The sequence below is a fragment of the Mastigoproctus giganteus genome, chromosome 9 (assembly GCF_048544385.1).
Source record: "Mastigoproctus giganteus isolate SK-2022 chromosome 9, ASM4854438v1, whole genome shotgun sequence".
NCBI lineage: Eukaryota > Metazoa > Arthropoda > Arachnida > Uropygi > Thelyphonidae > Mastigoproctus > Mastigoproctus giganteus.
In genome coordinates, this window is record NC_143583.1 from 159520324 (window position 1) to 159539317 (window position 18994).

Genomic DNA, 18994 nt, shown 5'->3' on the forward strand with positions numbered 1-18994 from the left:
TGAAATCAACACTAGTCAGCAAGTTGTCTATTATATTCATTGTGTGCCTTTCTCCAAATCTATTTAGTACCCTAAGGTGAGGCAAAGTAATTGCTTTTGGGTTCCTTAAATTATGTGTGACATTCCTTTGCAGATTTGACTCTTCATAAATAGTGTTAAGATTTTTCAGGAATAGATTTAGCTTCAGTTTTTGAGCTGGATAGAGTATTTTGTATTTTAACAAAAATTGCCTTCTCTTATTCAGGTCATTCCAAGAGTTTGACCCCATTAAAAGTTTCAAAATCCTGTAAATTAGTTGTTTATTATTCTTATTTCAGTTAAATTTGCTCGTACCCATACATTTACTAAGTAATTGAGTTGGGAGTCCACTAATGCATAATATAATGTAACTTTTGTTCTAGGATTTAACTTATTCTTAATACAGTAAAAAAAAGGTACACATAAAAATCTCATTTTTTTGTACAAATTTGTTATTTGTCTTGCCCAATTCAGACTGTAGTCAATCCATAACCCAAGGTAACAGTGATTTGAGACTTCTTCCACAGTTTGACATTTGCAATTCTCGAAATTCTGATTATATAGGCATTTATGTTTGTGTAATTTAATAGAGGGATGAATGTTCAAGGTTTGATGAGGAGGTCTTATTACCAAAAATTTTGTTTTATCAACGCTGAGTGCTAATTTATTATCATGCAACCAAGTTTGCAAATGTATCGCATCCTGCTGTAAGTCTTTTGCCATTTTTGTCAGATTGTTTCCAATTGTATATAAGATTATATAATCTGCATAAATTTTTATGAGTTCTTTATTACTTCGAATATGTCATTTATATAGATGTTGAACATGATTGGCCCAGAATGAGTGCCCTGAGGTACTCCTCTGTTTACATTGTATGATTTTCCCCTTGTGTTTTCCACTTCAACTGTTATTTTTCTTTTGGTTAAATAACTTGCTAAGAGTTGATTGATTCTTCCCCTAATACCATATTTCAGTAATTTCTGTTGCAATATTGGGATATCAATTAAGTCATAAGCTTTGGTCAAATCTATAAATAAAATCAATATGAAGTTATTGTTGTTTAAGTGTAAGTTGAAAGAGTCTACTAAGTTCTCTAATAATGTTTGTGTGCTCTTACCCTTCTGATATGAGAACAGAGAGTTGTTTAACAACCCATATTGATGTAAGTATTTGCTTATATGGAAAAATATATAATTTTCTATTATCTAATTTATAACTGACTGTATTGTTATTGGTCTGTAATTGCAAAGGTCATCAGGTGGTCCCTTTTTATATATAGGAATTATCTTAAATGAAAATAAATTTGTAGGATAGTTTCCCGACTCTAACATCCGTACTATTAGCTCAACCAGGAGAACAGAGAACTGTTCTTTGTTCCTCTTTACTTCTGTTACTGTAATACTGTCCAGTCCGTAAAATTTCTGTTTGCATGGTAGGTACAAGTGGTCCCTAAATCAGTTTTGTTTTAGCTGCTGTGAAAGTAACAGTACAATGTCTAAGAGGAAATCCTTGAATGTAGTAGAAAAAGTGGAAGTGTTTAATAGTGTAGATTAATAGTGTAATGTTGATTAAAAAAAAAACAAAAGAAATCACTTTAAAATTTGGTATCCATGCCAAAAGTAGTGCATCAGCCATTCTGAAAAACCACGTTTCAGTTCTCAAACTATTTGAGGACAGTTGGAAGCGTGTGAAATTATGCCTGTATGATGTAGATGTAGCCATTTTTAAGTGGTTAATTTCATTTGAGACCAAAACATGTCGATATCAGGGCCATTAATAAAATAAATGGCTATGGAGTACACACCTTTTCTGGGATATAAAACATTCCGAGCCAGTTCTGATTGGATGGACAAATTTAAAAAGTACCACAACTTACTCAAAAAAGTTATTTCTGGTGAAAGTGCAGTTTTAATAAAAGAAGACTGTACCATTTGGAAAGAACCAGTTTTGAAAAAAATTATGGAGGACTACAAGTCCAAAGACATTCAATGTAAAATAGTAAGGAGAGAATTACAGTCTTGGTTGGTGCAAATATGGCTGGTAATGAAAACCTGAAACTTTTGGTAATAAGCAAAAGTAAACAACCCCAATGTAATTGTAGTCCAGTTTTTAGAGTTGGACTACAACTACAATAAAAAAAAGTCTGGATGAAAAGTGAAATTTTTGAACAGTGGATTATAAATTTCGATAGAAAGATAATGAAATAAAACAGAAAAATCACTTTGATTGTCGACAACTGTCCTGCCAACCTTCACTCCGTAATTTTGAAACTTACAAGTGTGAAGCTTGTTTTCTTCCCTCCAAATACCTCGCTTAAACTGAAGCCAGTGGACCAAGGCATTATTAAGAATTTGAAGATTCACTACCGAAGAGCATACTCAAAAAAATTATATTGAGAATAGAAACCAACCAACCAACCAACCAACCTATAGGTTCTGTTATAGATTTGTGGATGAGCATATCAAGTTGGCAAAAGTGTGGAGGCAAGATGTGACGCAAACAGTGATTAAGAATTGTTAATTGGAATTTTTCGCAAAAGCAAGTTTTGCTAAAATGCCAATTAACAGCAATGAAAGGAATGAACTGCTACAAGACATTGAGTAATCTTGGGAATGCCAAGTGAGAGGTTTGATCAGTGGAGAAATTGTTCTTGAAGAATTTTTAGGAGTTGATAATGATGTCACAGTAGCTGAATATCCATTAGCATTAGCATTAGTAGAGGCATTTGATGCAAGAAAGCAAGCTTATGCAGCATCAGCCAAAAAACCACTTCCACTTCACCCCTCTGTTCTTTCGAAATACCTGTCCAGCTGAGCCTTAAACTTATTTAGGCTATCAACTTCCACGACAAGGGATGGAAGTCTGTTCCACCAACCAACCACCCACTGGCTAAAGGCAAATTTCCACACGTCTATCCTACATCTGTCTTTCCTCAATTTGAATTTATGCCCTCTCAGGTGATTATTCTGAGCGAGAGGAAGAATCACATCAGCATTGAGCATACTCAAACCATTCAAGGCTTTATACACCTCTATCAGATCACCTCACTGGTGCCTAGTCTCCAGACACTGTAATTTGCAAAACTTAAGCCTTTCTTCGTAAGAGCACCTCTTTGTTCCATTCACTAATCTTGTTGCCCTTCTCTGTACTCGTTCCAGCAGCTCTACATCCTTCTTGAAATGAGGCCTCCAGACCTGTATACAGTACTCTAGGTGTGGCCTGACCATTGCCTTATACAAGGTCACTCCCTTATCCCTGCTAGAAAAATTCCTATGTATCATTGACAATACACCATGAGCTACTCTTGCAGCCCATCTGCACTGCTCAGAGAACTTCATATCTGCCTGCACAACCACCCCCAGGTCCCTTTCATTCTCTACCACTGGCAGTGTAGTACCACAGAGTTGATACGTTGCTTTGGGGTTGCTGTTTCCCACGTGTAGTACTTTACATTTGTCAATGTTACACTTCATTTGCCACCTCTCAGCCCATCTGCTCAACCTTTCCAGATTCTGTTGCAGCAGCATAGTGTCAGTAGTGTCCTTGACAACCCTGCCTACCTCTGTATCGTCTGCAAACTTCAACATTAAGCTTGATATACCATCATCAATATCATTTATAAATACAGAAAACAATGGACCCAACACTGAGCCCTGAGGGACTCCACTAATAACATTAGTCCACGACAAGCAGTGTCCATTGATTACCGGTCTCTGTCTTCTCCCCCTCAGCCACCCCTTTATCCAGCAGCAATTTGCCTCCAATGTCACACTGCTCCAATTTGTGCAGCAGTCTTCCATGTGCAACAGTATCAAAAGCCTTTCTAAGATCCAAGTATATAATATCAAATTATTGATTTGGGAGTTGTTGGCGCATCGGCTTCTGTGGCCATATTGCACCTCCCAAGGTTTTTGCAGTACTTTGATCCAAGCCCGAGGCGGGAATCGAACCCGCGACCTTTGGGTTGCCGGGTAGGTACTTTACCCACTCGGCTAGCCCGGTCGGCTATATATATATAATATCAAAGTTATTCCCTGCATCCAGTTCCTTTGTGACTGCATCATAGTATCCAATCAAATTGTTCAGGCAAGACTTCCCCTTAACAAAACCATGCTGTGTCCGAGCTATAACTGAAGTCTTGTCTAAATGATCCTGCAGTGCTTCTTTAACTAGTGCCTCCATTAATTTTCCTGGAACAGAAGTTAAACTCACAGGTCTATAATTACTTGTGTCAGCCTTTGATCCTCCTTTGTGAATTGGGGTCACATTTGCACATCTCCAGTCTGTGGGTACCTCCCCTGAGTCCAAGGAAGCTCTCATAATTATGGCTAAGGGTTTGCTTACTTCCTCTGCTGCCTCCTTTAATATAACTGGATAGATCCCATCCACCCCGGGTGCCTTTCTTGTGTTCATCTTCAACAATTTCTCCTCCACTTTACTCTCAGTTATTACAAGATTCTCTAGCTTACTGCTATAGTCGAATACACCTCTGGCATTCCCCTCGCCAAATAACTCCTCATGTGTGAATGTCGATGCAAAATATTCATTTAGTTTGTTAGCTACCTGAGCAGGATCATCAACAGTTGACCCATCGGTATCAAGTGGACCAATCTGATTCATCCCCTTCCTTCTAGAGTTTTACATAAGTAAAGAACTCTTTGCTGTTTTTCTTTGCATCCCTTGCCAAAAATTTCTCGTAATCTGTCTTCGCCTGCCTAACCTCCTTTGTAACTTGGTTACAGATCAACTTGTATCTATCATAGGCTTCTGTGTCATGTGTTAATTTGTATGTATTCCATGCATGTTTCTTCTCTGCCATATGCCTCATTAGTTCATCTGACATCCATTTAGGCCTAAACTTTGAACAATATTTCTTAGTTGGTATGTAAAGCCTAGTAGCTTCCAAGATAAGTTCTTTGAATGCTTCCCATTTTGAGTTTGCTGTTGGTAACATCATCAGTTGGTCCCACTGTATAGAATTTAAATACTGTCTCAGTCCATTGTAGTCGCCTTTACGAAAGCAATAACCCTTCCCTTTACCCCTAATGGTAGTTACCTCTTTGAGTAAATCCCACTTCAGCACACTGTGATCACTGCCACCTAGTGGTTCATTTATCTGCAGATTCTTAATGCATGAAGAATCACTGCTGATAATCAAATCAAGAGTATTCCTCCTTCTAGTTGCCTCCCGAACATGCTGATGTAGAAAACAATCATCCAATAAATCCACAAAAGCCTTGCTAGTGTGTGAGTGACCAGCCCCCGAATTCCAGTCAATATCTGGGAAATTAAAATCTCTCATTATAAGACTCTGATTTACTGGCCAACTCTATTTCCCTGTCCAGTTTCTTATTATACTCATCAGAGTCATTAGGCCTATAGAACACTCCTACTCTCAATTTTGATCTCCCAATGCTTATGTCACACCAAACTGACTCCACACATCCTAGTGACTCCAACATCTTGGAGAGTAATCAAAGAACTATCGACAATATCAACGATGATTGGATGAAAACGAGGGCAATGGAGGCAATATTAAACCTTCCAAATGTGAAATATTGGCAGCATTTGAAACTTTGTATCAAGGCCTTTAGTGTGAAGAAAATGTGCCAGAAAATATATTTGAGTATTTAAACAAATGGGAACATTTTTATAAACAATATATAGTAAAATCTACTGTGCAACAAAAAATAACCAAATATTTTATGAAATAATTCTGAAAAGTGTACTAATATATTGTGCACATCATGTCAGTAGTCATTTCTTAATATGTATGTATTAATAAATTAATTGTTTTAAAATGTTAGAAAATGTATTCATTCCCACTTATTTGTGATTTATTTCCCATATTTTACTATATTTCTGAATGTTGAATTACAGTATTTTTCATTGTTGAAAAGGTCATATTTCTTTATGATGAAATTTCTGTTTAACGAATTTTTTCAAGTGAACAATCAATTTCGTTATATAGAGGTCCGACTATATTCTTCCGATTTTCACGTATCATTTAATTTTGTTAATTGGTCATCTAATAAAGTGTAAATCTGTGATCTTTACTTTTATAGCCTGTGGATAATATTCCTCCTATTTTTGGCTATTAGAATCAAAATTCAATTCGCAAATGTGATCACAATGACCAGCATTTACCACATAGTATTTTATTATGGAGAGTCCATCGTAAAGTGATTTGATCGAATAGTGAACCAATCGTAAAGTGGTGGCCCTAGAAAAATGGCTGTGTTTGCCATCCTAGAAATAAGAAAAAACAAAATATCATTTTTGAATATTTTATTCAAAACATAAAAAGAGGGTATAATGTTTTATAAAATATCTGCATCTGTAATGGAGAAAAAGAAATGTAATTTTATACTTAGTATAGAGAAATTAGGCCTCCATAGCCAAGCGGTCAAGAGTGGGAGTGCAGTAGCACATGCTCTTTGAGTAGACTGGGGTTCAAGCCTCTGACTGCTAAATATGGCCGATCTGCCAACCTGCACTGGACCAGCATGGAAGATTATAGTAATAGTAATTGTGGCATGTTGTTGTTGTTGTTATTGTTGGTGCATCAGCAACTGTGGCTATAATGCACTGATTTCTGACTAGTATATCTTTGCTGTTGATGCTGATTCTGATAAAAATTTAAACAAGGTGATATTTATCAATTGATTTTAGGAAAACAAAAAAACGTCATCCATATCTTGACGATCTTCCAGAACATTACGTAGTGTTAATTGATTGCAATTTTTGGAAAGTAAGGAGAAAGCAGTTTTTCGTTCTCTTAGATATAGCGGGCATTCGATAATGATATGCTTTACAGTGAGTGGGCATGAACAGTTACTGCATTGTGGGGCATCTTCCTTTCTTAATAGATAACTGTGAGTGAGGTATGTGTGACCTATGCGCAGTCGTGCTAGTACAGTTTCTTCTTTTCTATTTCCTCTCAGACTGGAGCGCCACTGTTTGGGTTCTTTCTTTATTTCAAAAAGTTTATTATTTATTTCTTTTTCCCATATATGTTTCCACTGTTCTTTAGAGGTCTGCTGTATAATGGATTTATAGTCAACATAAGGTGTCCTGAAATTGTAAGAAATAGGATTTGAAGCATTTTTGGCAGCTAAATCTGCCTGTTCATTTCCTGGGATTCCAGAGTGTCCAGGAATCCAACAAACAATTATGCGGTGACCACGTGCATGAATTGCCATTAACTGAGTCCAGATTTGTTGTACCAGAGGATGACTGTTGGGGCGTTTACTTTGCATACAATTCACGGCACTTAATGAATCGGTATATATTATGGATTGAGTATATGAGGCTTCTTTTATTTTCTCCAGGGCTAGTAAAATACCATACAACTCAGCAGTATAATTACTACATTCTGAGGGAAGTTGTTTGGTGATGATAGCATCCGGCAGGACTACAGCTGTACCAACCTTACTGGCAGTCTTGGATCCATCTGTATATATCTGCACGTAACTCCTAAACTGAGTGGAGTGGGCCAGATGTAATTGTCTGATGTTAATATCTGGAAGATTATTCTTCCCCCATTTCTGGAAATATCTGTCAACGTATATTGTGGGTATTTGCCATGGCTGGATTTGCATGCTAGTATCCTGCATTATGTTATTCATGCTGAGTCCCCAGCTAGTGTTTAGAGCTTGAAGCCTAATGCCAGATGGTTTGTTGAGACGTGATTTAGTACGATAGAGATTTTCCCATTTTGGTCTGAAGAGATATTGCCATATCGGGTGATGTGGAAAGCTGCTGATTTTTGCGGCATAATTTAGGAGAAGAATTTGTCGCCGAAGGTCTAGCGGTGGTTCATTGGCTTCCATATATAGACTTAAAATGGGAGATGTACGAAAGGCACCCAGTGCTATTCGAAGTGCACTATGATGAATGGGATCAAGCCATTTCAGGACACTTGGCCTGGCTGAGGCGTATGCAGGAGATGCATAGTCTAGGCGGGATCTAATTAATGAGCGGTATAAATGTAGCAACATGTACCGATCTGCACCCCATGACATAGAGGAGATTACTCTGAGAATATTTAGTTTCTTAAGACAGCTGGTACGAATATATTTTATATGTTCAAGGAAGTTTAATTTTTTATCAAGTATTATACCAAGAAAACGAGTGCTTGGTTGAAATGTAATACAATGGGAGTCTAACTGAAGGTTTGGATCAGGATGCAATGTACGTTTACGACAGAAGTGTACTGCAGTTGTTTTCGGTTTAGAAATTCTGTACCCATTGTTTTTGGCCCAAGAGACTATTCTATTAATGGTGACTTGTAGTTGTCTCTCAATAAGTCGCATATTTTGAGAATGACATGAAATGGCAAGGTCATCAGCATACAGGTATGCATCAACTGTGTTAGGTATACTATTAGTTATAGAATCGATCCTGATGGCAAAAAGTGTTGCACTCAGCACTGAGCCCTGGGGAACTCCCTCTTCTTGAACATATGTGCCAGAAAGTGACGAGTGGTAGAGGACTTGGAAGGATCTGTTAGACAGGAAGTTCTGAAGGAATTTCGGGAGATGACCCCGAAGACCAGATTTATGTAAGTCCCGAAGAATCCCATAACGCCAAGTTGTATCAAATGCTTTCTCGATGTCAATGCATATCGTAACAAAGTGTTCATTTCTTAGAAAGGCGTTCCGGATATTTGCTTCTGCTTTGATAATGAGATCGAGCGTCGATCTACTTCTCCGAAAACCATACTGACTTGGACTTAGAAAGTTTTGAGTCTCCAAATACCACGTTAGTCTGGTGTTAAGTATTTTTTCCATTGTTTTTCCCAAGCAACTTGTTAAGGAGATAGGTCGATAGTTTGTTGGATCTGTGTGATCTTTTCCTGGTTTTGGGAAGGCTAGCACATAAGAATGGCACCAGCCGGTGGGGTAATATTCCGCTAAGAAAATTCTATTATAGAGTAGTAAGAGACCACTTAATGATCTTTCACTTAAATGGGAAATCATTGAGTAATAAATTCCATCAGGATCTGGAGCACTGTTTTTCACTTTTGTGAGCGCATTAAGCAATTCAGTCATGGTCAACGGCAGATTGTATGAATGTTGGAGAGCAGTATTAAAGTTCAGTTTATACTTTTCTGTATTGCATTTTAGTTTCTGAAAGGCTGGTTCATAGGCGGAAACAGCTGAGAGTGATTCAAAAGACGAGCCAAATGCATTAGCAAGTTCTTCAGGTTCAGAAATTTCCTTTCCTTTCAGAAATAGAATCGGGGAAGTAGCAAGTGGGTATTTGCCATTGATACGTTTGATTTTTTTCCAGACTGTAGCAGTATCTGTGAATCTGTTTATTGTGGCAGCATAGCATGCCCATGCTTCTTTTTTACTCATTCGTCTTATATAACGAGCCTTGGCCCTTGCTCTTTTAAACTGTAGGAGGTTGGCTGTGGTTGGATGTTTTCTAAATTGATTCCAGGATTTATTTCTTTCTCTTTTGGCAATGCTACATGCTTCGTTCCACCACATTTTTGGATGGAGTCGGATTTTAAATGATGATTTCGGGACAGCGGATTCAGCTGCTGTCATTATTCGTTCTGTGATATAGCTTACTGCAGAATCGATCTTGTCAGTAGCAATGATAGTGGAATCTAAATGAGCTATTTCTTGATATTTAGCCCAGTTGGCCTTGTCAAATTTCCAAATTGTTCTAATTCTGTTGATCGGAGGAGAACTTGTACAGAAATTACAGATGATCGGAAAGTGATCACTACCAAGAGGGTTATCAGTAACTGTCCAGTCTATGAGAGGAAATATTGTTGGAGAACATACTGTTAGGTCAATGGCAGAGCTTGAGCCAGATGGTACATGAACATATGTGTGATCACCTGTGTTTAAAATAGTTAGATTGTGTTTATCCAAGAATTTCTCAATTATTTTCCCTCTGCAGTCAAGTTGTTGAGAACCCCATAAAGGGTTATGGCCATTCCAGTCACCCAGAATACAGAAAGGAGCAGGTATTTGTCCTACTAGGTCATCTAAATCAGCAAGGGTGTAAGCGTGGTTTGGTGACAGATATAATGAGACTAATGTTATCGTTATGCCAATGGTGATACGGGCTGCAATTGCCTCCAACGGTGTTTGCAAGGGAACAGGTCTGGATGGAATTGAAGAGTTTACTAACAGCGCTACTCCTCTGTGTGCTGCATTAGAGCAGTTTCTATCTTTTTTATACATAGTGAAGCGTTTAACTGTTATAGATACTGCATTCGTCAGGTTTGTTTCTTGTATGCATGCTGCGACGGGCTTATATTCACTTAGGAGATCGTAGAGGTCATCTAAATTAGCACAAAATCCGCGACAATTCCATTGAATCACTGTGTGCATTGTTTGGTTTTAAAAGGAGGGTTTGATTTCTTACGGCGGATTTTTTTGTTTGCGCTTGTCTGCTTTTTCTTTTTTTGGGAAGACTGGCCTACCCATGTCAATGTCATCCTCTGGATGAATCTCAAGAATTGAATCATCTTCATCTATCTTTTCATCAATATCCATGGTATCGGATATAAATTTAGTAGTGTTGCTTCTTTCAGGAGTCTTGGCTCGTTCATTTGATTGTTCATTAGGCTTCTTATCTGGAGGTATTGTTACAGGAGTATTTGCTTCTCGAGTAGCATATTTAGGAATAGGTTTTTCCTTTGATGAGGAGAGGAGTGATTTAGCCCAACCAGATATTGAGATATTTGGAGGGATGGAGCAGTCTGTCTGAGTTTCTACTGAGCGTAGCCATTGGGTAACTGAAGCATATGTAGGTGACTTAGCAGGTACTGCAAAGTGTTTTTTAGCTTCTTGATAGGATACTTTCTGCTCAATCTTATATTTTTGAATATTCTTTTCTCTTTTCCATTGAGGGCATTCCTTAGAGAAGGCAGAGTGGTTACCATGGCAGTTAGGACAAATTTGCACTTCAGTGTTACAGTTTGTGTGTGTATGCTCTTTTGATCCGCAGTTAGCACAAGTGGCTACACTTCTGCAGACAGCTTGGGAATGACCAAATTTTTGGCACTTAAAGCACCGGACTGGATTTGGAATGTATGGCCTTACTTGGCATCTAAGATAACCAGCTTTAATAGAAGTAGGTAAATTTGGTGTTTTGAATGTTAGGATCACCGTCCGTGTGGGAGCAGGTTCTCCATCTCTTTTAATAACAATTCTTTTGACTTGTACCACGTTTTGATCTCTTAGTTCATGCACAAGTTCATCCTCTGATACGTTTAATAGATCCCACTCTGATATTACCCCTTTAGAGGAGTTTAAGGTGGCATGTGGGGTAACCTTCGTGGGAATTCCACCGAAAGTAGATATTTTCAATAGCCTCTCGGCATGTCTATGTTCGGTCATTTCGATCAATAAATCTCCGGATCTTAATCGCCGAACCATTTTTGGAGGGCCAGCCACATTTTCGAGACATTTCTGTATCAAAAATGGGGACAGCTTACTCAATGGTTGGTCTGTGGAGGAGTGTAGTATTAGAAAGAGTGGTGTGGTCTTATCCATTCGTTCTTTTTTTTGTCTCTTAGCATGGGATACAATTGTGTCGTCATGATCTGGATTATGTTTCTCTAGCTCTGAATCATAAGATCCACACGAGGACTGTTTATTTTTGTCCATCGTTGCTCCTTTTAGCCCTGGGAGAGTGGATTTCTTCTCCCAGACTTCCAGCCCCGCCACGTGGAGGCAGGAGCGGTGCCACCTAGTGGCCAGGTGGTTGGAGAGGTTAGTTTGTTAGTGCGAAAATTAATAAATATACTAGGAAAAGAAAGGTAATTTTCCTTTCTGGGTTCTTACTTAGGATCTGTTAAGTACAGAACCACTTATAAAGAAATAAGGATGAGAAAAGCACTGGAAAGAAAATATAACGAAATCACTTAGAAAGAGCACTATATATCACTTTGGAAAATCGCTTGGACACTATCGCTTGGCACTCGGGGCCAATTGTGGCATGTGATGCAAGAAAGCAAGTGTATGAGTTTATGTAGCATCAGCCAAAAAAAAAAATTCACACAACCATTCCCTCTAAATGTTTGTCCAGATCCTCCTTAAATTTATTTAACCTATCAACTTCCACAGTGACAGATGGAAGTTTGTTCCAGCAATTAACCACCTGCTGGCTAAAGCAAATTTCCACACATATATTCTACAGGTGTCTTTCCTCAATTAGAATTTATGCCCCCTTAGGTTCATAATTTGAACAAGTGGAAGAATCCCATCAGAATTCAGCATGCTCAACCCATTCAAAGCCTTATACACCTCAATCAGATCACATCGCAGGTGCCTAGTTTCCAGCCACTGCAATTTGCAGAACTTAAGCCTCTCTTGGTAAGAGGATCCCTTCAAGCTCAAGGTAAGATAAGCTCAAGCAAATCTACATCCTTCCTAAAATGTGGCCTTCAGACTTGTACGCAGTACAGTAATACCCCGACTTACGCGAACTCAGAGTTACGCGGTTCTTGATTTTTTCGTTTGGTGTATATCTAAAATTAGCTTACCAGTGATTTGGAAGTCAAATCATAAAGGTTGGGTGACAGCTTCCATTTTTGAGAACTGGTTTGGTCACCACTTCATACCCGAAGTCGAACGTTATTGCAAGTCTAAAGAGATTCCATTTAAAGTGATGCTTCTTATTGACAATGCACCCGGTCACCCTCCTGCCACCCTAATTATTTTCGACCCACGTGTGAAAGTTGTGTTTTTGCCTCCAAACACAGCCAGCTTGCTTCAACCGATGGACCAGGGGGTCATCAAAACATTCAAGGCTTACTACACAAGGTGTTCGTTTGCACATCTGAATGAAGCTATGAGACAAAATAGTGAGATATCTGTTAAAGACTTGGAAACAATTCAGTGTTTTAGATGCCGTAAAAATCATTGAAGAATCTTGGGATGAAGTTCACAAAAAAACATTGAATGATGTCTGGAAGTAACTTTGTCCATTTTTTTTCAAAACCGAGATGAAAACAACGGCAGAAACTGATCATGTCGCTCATGTGATAGAAGTTGTTAATCTTGCCAGGCAATTAGATTTGGAAGTCAATGGTGATGATGTCAATGAGCTGTTGGATTCACATAGTCAGAAGCTGACAATGAATGAGCTCATAGAGATGCGTGAGCAAAAAGTCACTGAACTATCCGACACTTCAGACACAGTTCCACCAGAAAAACACATGACAATTGCAAGCTTGACAGAAGATCTCAGCTCAATTGAAAAGGGCTTAAAAATTTTAGAAAACATTTTAGAAAAATTTTAGACTCTAACGAAGAACACGTTATAACTACAAAGCAAGGAATAAAAAAATTATTAGCTTGCTACGAAGAAATTCTGCGTGATAAAAAGAAGGCGCTACCCATATGTATTGTCAGACCAATTTCTTAGATTTTATGAAGCCATCGACATCGAAATAACTTTTTTATGTACCACATTTATTTTTTTAATACATATTTTGTATTAATATGTATAAATAACTGCAAATTTATTAAATATATTTCTTCTAAACTAGTGTTTTTGTTAGTCTTTGGTCCCAATTAAACAAAATTTATATGTATTTATATGCAAAGTTGTACTCCGACTTACGTGAATTCGACTTGAGCGATTTTTGTCGGACCCACCTATCGCGTAACTTTTGGGTATTACTGTACTCAAAGCGTAGCCTGACCATTGCCTTATACAGAGGGACAATCACCTCCTTTTCCTTGCTGACAAAATTACTGTATATCATTGACAAAACCCCATGACTTGCTCTTGCAGACTTTCTGCATTGTTCAGAAAACTTCATATCTGACTGCACTTTTTCATACCTGACTGCACTCCCAGAACTTTTTCATTTTCTACCACCCTAAATGTATTACCACACAATGGGTACGTTCCTCTAGGGTTACTTCTACCCATATGCAGTACTTTGCATTTGTCAATGTTAAATTTCAGTTGACACTTTTTTATTTTTTTTTTATGTAAACCCCAAACACGAGAGGTATTAGCATTTTAGCATTAGCATTAGTAGAGGCATTTGATGCAAGAAAGCAAGCTTATGCAGCATCAGCCAAAAAAAAAAAAAAAAACCCACTTCACCCCTCTGTTCGTTCCAAATACCTGTCCAGCTGAGCCTTAAACTTATTTAGGCTATCAACCTCCACCACAATGGATGGAAGTCTGTTCCAGCAACCAACCACCTGCTGGCTAAAGGCAAATTTCCGCACGTCTATCCTACATCTGTCTTTCCTCAATTTGAATTTATGCCCTCTCAGGTGATTTTTCTGAGCTAGAGGAAGAATCCCATCAGCATGGAGCATGCTCAAACCATTCAAGGCTTTATACACCTCTATCAGATCACCTCGCTGGTGCCTAGTCTCCAGACACTGTAATTTGCAAAACTTAAGCCTTTCTTCGTAAGAGCACCCCTTTGTTCCATTCACTAATCTTGTTGCCCTTCTCTGTACTCGTTCCAGCAGCTCTACATCCTTCTTGAAATGAGGCCTCCAGACCTGTATACAGTACTCTAGGTGTGGCCTGACCATTGCCTTATACAATGGAATAATCACCTCCTTATCCCTGCTGGAAATATTCCTGTATATCATTGACAATACTCCATGAGCTACTCTTGCAGCCCGTCTGCACTGTCCGAGAACTTCATATCTGCCTGCACAACCACCCCCAAGTCCCTTTCATTCTCTACCACTGTCAGTGTAGTACCACAGAGTTGATACGTTGCTCTGGGGTTGCTGTTTCCCACGTGTAGTACTTTACATTTGTCAATGTTAAACTTCATTTGCCACCTCTCAGCCCATCTGCTCAATCTTTCCAGATCCTGTTGCAGCAGCATAGTGTCAGTAGTGTCCTTGACAACCCTGCCAACCTTTGTATCGTCTGCAAACTTGGACATTAAGCTTGATATACCATCATCAATATCATTTATAAATACAGAAAACAATAATGGACCCAACACTGAGCCCTGAGGGACTCCACTAATAACATTAGTCCACGATGAGCAGTGTCCATTGATTACCACTCTCTGTCTACTCCCCCTCAACCACCCCTTTATCCAGAGCAGCAGTTTGCGTCCAATGCCACACTGCTCCAATTTGTGCAGCAGTCTTCCATGTGCAACAGTATCAAAAGCCTTTCTAAGATCCACGTATATAATATCAAAGTTATTCCTTGCATCCAGTTCTTTTGTGACTGCATCATAGTATCCAATCAAATTGGTCAGGCAACACTTCCCCTTAACAAAAAGCCATGCTGTGTCCGAGCTATAACTGAAGTCTTGTCTAAATGATCCTGCAGTGCTTCTTTAACCAGTGCCTCCATTAATTTTCCTGGAACAGAAGTTAAGCTCACAGGTCTATAATTACTTGTGTCAGCCTTTGATCCTCCTTTGTGAATTGGGGTCACATTTGCACATTTTCAGTCTATGGGTACCTCCCCTGAGTCCAAGGAAGCTCTCATAATTATGGCTAAGGGTTTGCTTACTTCCTTTGCTGCCTCCTTTAATATAACTGGATAGATCCCATCCACCCTGGGTGCTTTTCTTGTGTTTATCTTCAACAGTTTCTCTTCCACTTTACTCCCAGTTATTTCCAGATTCTGTAGCTTACTGCTAGAGTTGAATACACCTCTGGCATTCCCCTCGCTGAATAACTCCTCATGTGTGAATGACGATGCAAAATATTCATTTAGTTTGTTAGCTACCTGAGCAGGATCATCAACAGTTGACCCATCAATATCAAGTGGACCAATCTGATTCATCCCCTTCCTTCTAGAGTTTACATAAGTAAAGAACTCTTTGCTGTTTTTCTTTGCATCCCTTGCCAAGGATTTCTTGTAATCTGCCTTTGCCTGCCTAACCTCCTTTGTAACTTGGTTGCATATCAACTTGTATCTATCTTGTCTTCAATTCCTATTCAGCAGTGGAATGTCATACACACAGTTAACTACAGGGAAGAAAAGCATAATTATTGTTCTCGACAGAGAAGGCTTTTCTAGCTGACATATAAATGCATAAGTTGGTTGAAACCAGTCTACTGAAATGGACAGAGTTTTGAAGCACCCGTGTTCCATAATCTAAAATCCATCTATGCACTTGTGATCTAATCTAAGATCTTGTGGTCTAAAAACTCTTACTGACAAGCTTCACGAGAAAAAAATTACTAACTTGGGCTAAAAAAAAACTGCTAATTGAGCCAAGGAGATTAAATTTTATGAATCCAAATTTAATTTGCATGGATTGGATGGTAAATGTTATATTCAGCATAGATTTAACAAAGCTTATCACCTTAACTGTATTTAATCAATGGTAAAGTTTCCATTGGGTTATTTTATTTACTGTTTTATGGTGCATTAGGAACTAAAGCCATAATGTGCCATTTCCATTGAGCTGGATGGCTTGAGCTGGATGGCCTTTGCCCATTATGCATATGCATAATGGGCAAAGGGGTGGAGAGCACACATTTTGTAAATGGTAGGTATGTTAATGGTGACTACTACACAACATGAATTGTTGAGGAGGCTTCCATCCTGCAGTTTTTTACTACACAATTTTAACCGTGACTGTTATGTCGATCCTTATCATGGCTGGGAAATAGTCTCGATTCGAATCTGAATGAAAACTGCTGAAGTGTTATGGGTCAGAACGTTGCTGCTAAAAAGCAATCAAGCAAGATAACATTGCAAGAAACCATTATTCATGTCTGGTACCTTGAACTAAGCAGAAATTATATCAAGAAGTTGATACACTTCATGCAAGACAGGTGCAAGGCAGTAATTAAAGCTCATGGTGGGCCAACAAAATACTAATATTTATTACAGAGGACCTAATGGTATTACAACTGTATCTGTTTGCTTCTGTTGTATTTTTTCCCATCTTAATTTAATTTCAAACAAACATTGGTCATAATGAAAAGGCATCCATATGGCCTGCAATGTATTTCTTTGATTATTTGTAAATAAATGTCTAAATAGTTTTCCTTTTAATTTATTTTCTTATCAATAAAATGCATAACCACTTTTTCTGAGCAGTGCAAAAAGGCTGCAAGGGTAGCTCATGGTGTCTTGTCAATGATATATAGGAATTTTGCTAGCAGGTCTAAGGGGGTGATTGTCCCCTTGTGTAAGGCAATGGTCAGGCCACACCTTGAATATTGTATACAGGTCTGGAGGCCTCATTTTAGGAAAGATGTTGAGCTGCTGCTGGAACGAGTACAGAAAAGGGCAACGAGATTGGTGAGTGGCTTAAGTTCTGCAAATTGCAGCTTCTGGCACCTGCAAGGTGATCTAATTGAGGTGTATAAGGATTGAATGGATTGAGCAAGCTCAATGCTAATGGCATTCTTCTTCAGATTACTCACCTGAGGGGACATAAATTCAAATTGAGGAACGACAATTGTAGAATAGATGTTGGAAATTTGCCTTTAGCCAGCAGGTGGTTGATAGTTGGAACAAACTTTCATCTGTTGTAGTGGAGGTCAGCAACTTAAATAAGTTCAAGGCAGAACTAGACAAACAATTGGAGTGAATGGATGGGTGAAATGGGAAGGTGTTTTTTTTTTTTTTTTGCTGATGCTACATAAGCTTTCTTTCTTGCATCATATGCCTCTACTAATGCTAATGTCAGTGTATAACAAATTTGAGAGTATTGGGGAATTACTTCAATTGTAATGCTTGTTTTGGGAGAAAGTTTAGTGATGCAATTTATGCGGCGACAACAGATAACAAAGCAGCTTATATTTTGTGCAACGTAAGGGCTCGATCTCGCCACATGCATATAAAATGACAACCATCTAAGTTACAAAATGACCGCTGAGAGGCTTGCATGTAATATTTTCAGCATTCATTTTAAGAACTCAATATATGCAAGAGAAAAAGGTAATTGATAAACGGAAGTTTGCTGCAATCTGCTAATTACATAAGTTTCAGTTCTATTTTCTTAACTTACGTGCATAAGTTTCAGTTCTATTTTCTTTAATATAACTTACCTGCACTTTGAAGAGCATTGGCAACGTCTTTTTCAATTGTCTCAAGTTGCTTCAGCCTTTCCGTTATTCCTGTCATGTTTTGTGCTTTAAATGGATAAGCACAAATTAGGGAATTCCGACTAACTCATTCTTTTTCAAAGTACTTCGCTTCGAATTTTGCAGCTGCCCCACCAGAGTCACAGAGTAATAAGATACTACTCTGTGACTAGAGTACTGCATTAAATTCTTCATTGGACGCAAGAGGGCGATTTTTAATAACGAATTGGATGACATGAATAGAAGCATAGAATTGTTTGTTACTACGAGTCTGGCGTAGACTAATAAAAAGTATATCGAATTGACATACAAAATGGGCTATTGAACAAATTAAATAACATATCTGAAACGTAAGCTACCCTGTAAATTATAAATTTTCAAGATTTCATGCTCAAAATGGCCATGGAAGTGGACGAAGTGATAAAAAATGTTATGGCAGCATCTGGAACCACCGGCAGTGTTTCAGTATCTTTACATCCTCTTGTAATAATGAACATATCAGAGCACTGGACTAGAGTTAAAGCTCAAGAAGGAAGTCCTCAACAAGGTTTGAAAATGAACGTATTAATTTGGCATAGTTTTGTTTTATACTTGACTGGCTTGTTTCGGTAGATTCTTGAAAAGAAACAAATTTAGTTCTGTGATGAGAAAAATAAGCCAGTTCTAAGAAACATTGAATAATGATTCTAACCGATGTTTCAGATCCCACAATTCTCGAACTCTTCTCTTGGTATTTTATCTCATCACGGACCTGAAACTTTCCAAACAATTTCATTGTTTTAAATAGCACCATTAACGTATGTTGTCTTTGTTGACATGTTAGCACTGAATTCGCCAAAAAAAAACCCCAAAAAACATTGTTAATTAACTGATCATTGTGTCAGATTCCGTGAAATTATAGTCCACTTTCAATTGATTAAGGGGAGTATAAAAAGAACACCCCTCCCCTT

At 38.2% G+C, this 18994-nt stretch overlaps 2 protein-coding genes across 3 annotated transcripts in view; one reads left to right on the top strand and one right to left on the bottom strand.

The window, feature by feature from the left end:
* Positions 1-18206, bottom strand: part of LOC150080845 (mediator of RNA polymerase II transcription subunit 11-like) — a 43829-nt gene extending 25623 nt beyond the window's left edge. Inside the window, exon 1 of the mRNA XM_090381729.1 lies at positions 18009-18206. Within this exon, the coding sequence (XP_090237855.1) occupies positions 18009-18084 (76 nt within the window). The 5' untranslated portion in view covers positions 18085-18206. The remainder of the gene's footprint in view (positions 1-18008) is intronic.
* A 2-nt stretch (positions 18207-18208) lies between these two features.
* The window catches only part of CSN6 (COP9 signalosome subunit 6), a 256482-nt gene continuing 255696 nt past the window's right edge, over positions 18209-18994 (top strand). For both annotated transcript variants that reach the window (XM_090381728.1, XM_090381726.1), the window contains exon 1: positions 18209-18591. In XM_090381728.1, coding sequence (XP_090237854.1) covers positions 18432-18591 — 160 coding nt within the window. In that variant the 5' untranslated portion in view covers positions 18209-18431. The remainder of the gene's footprint in view (positions 18592-18994) is intronic.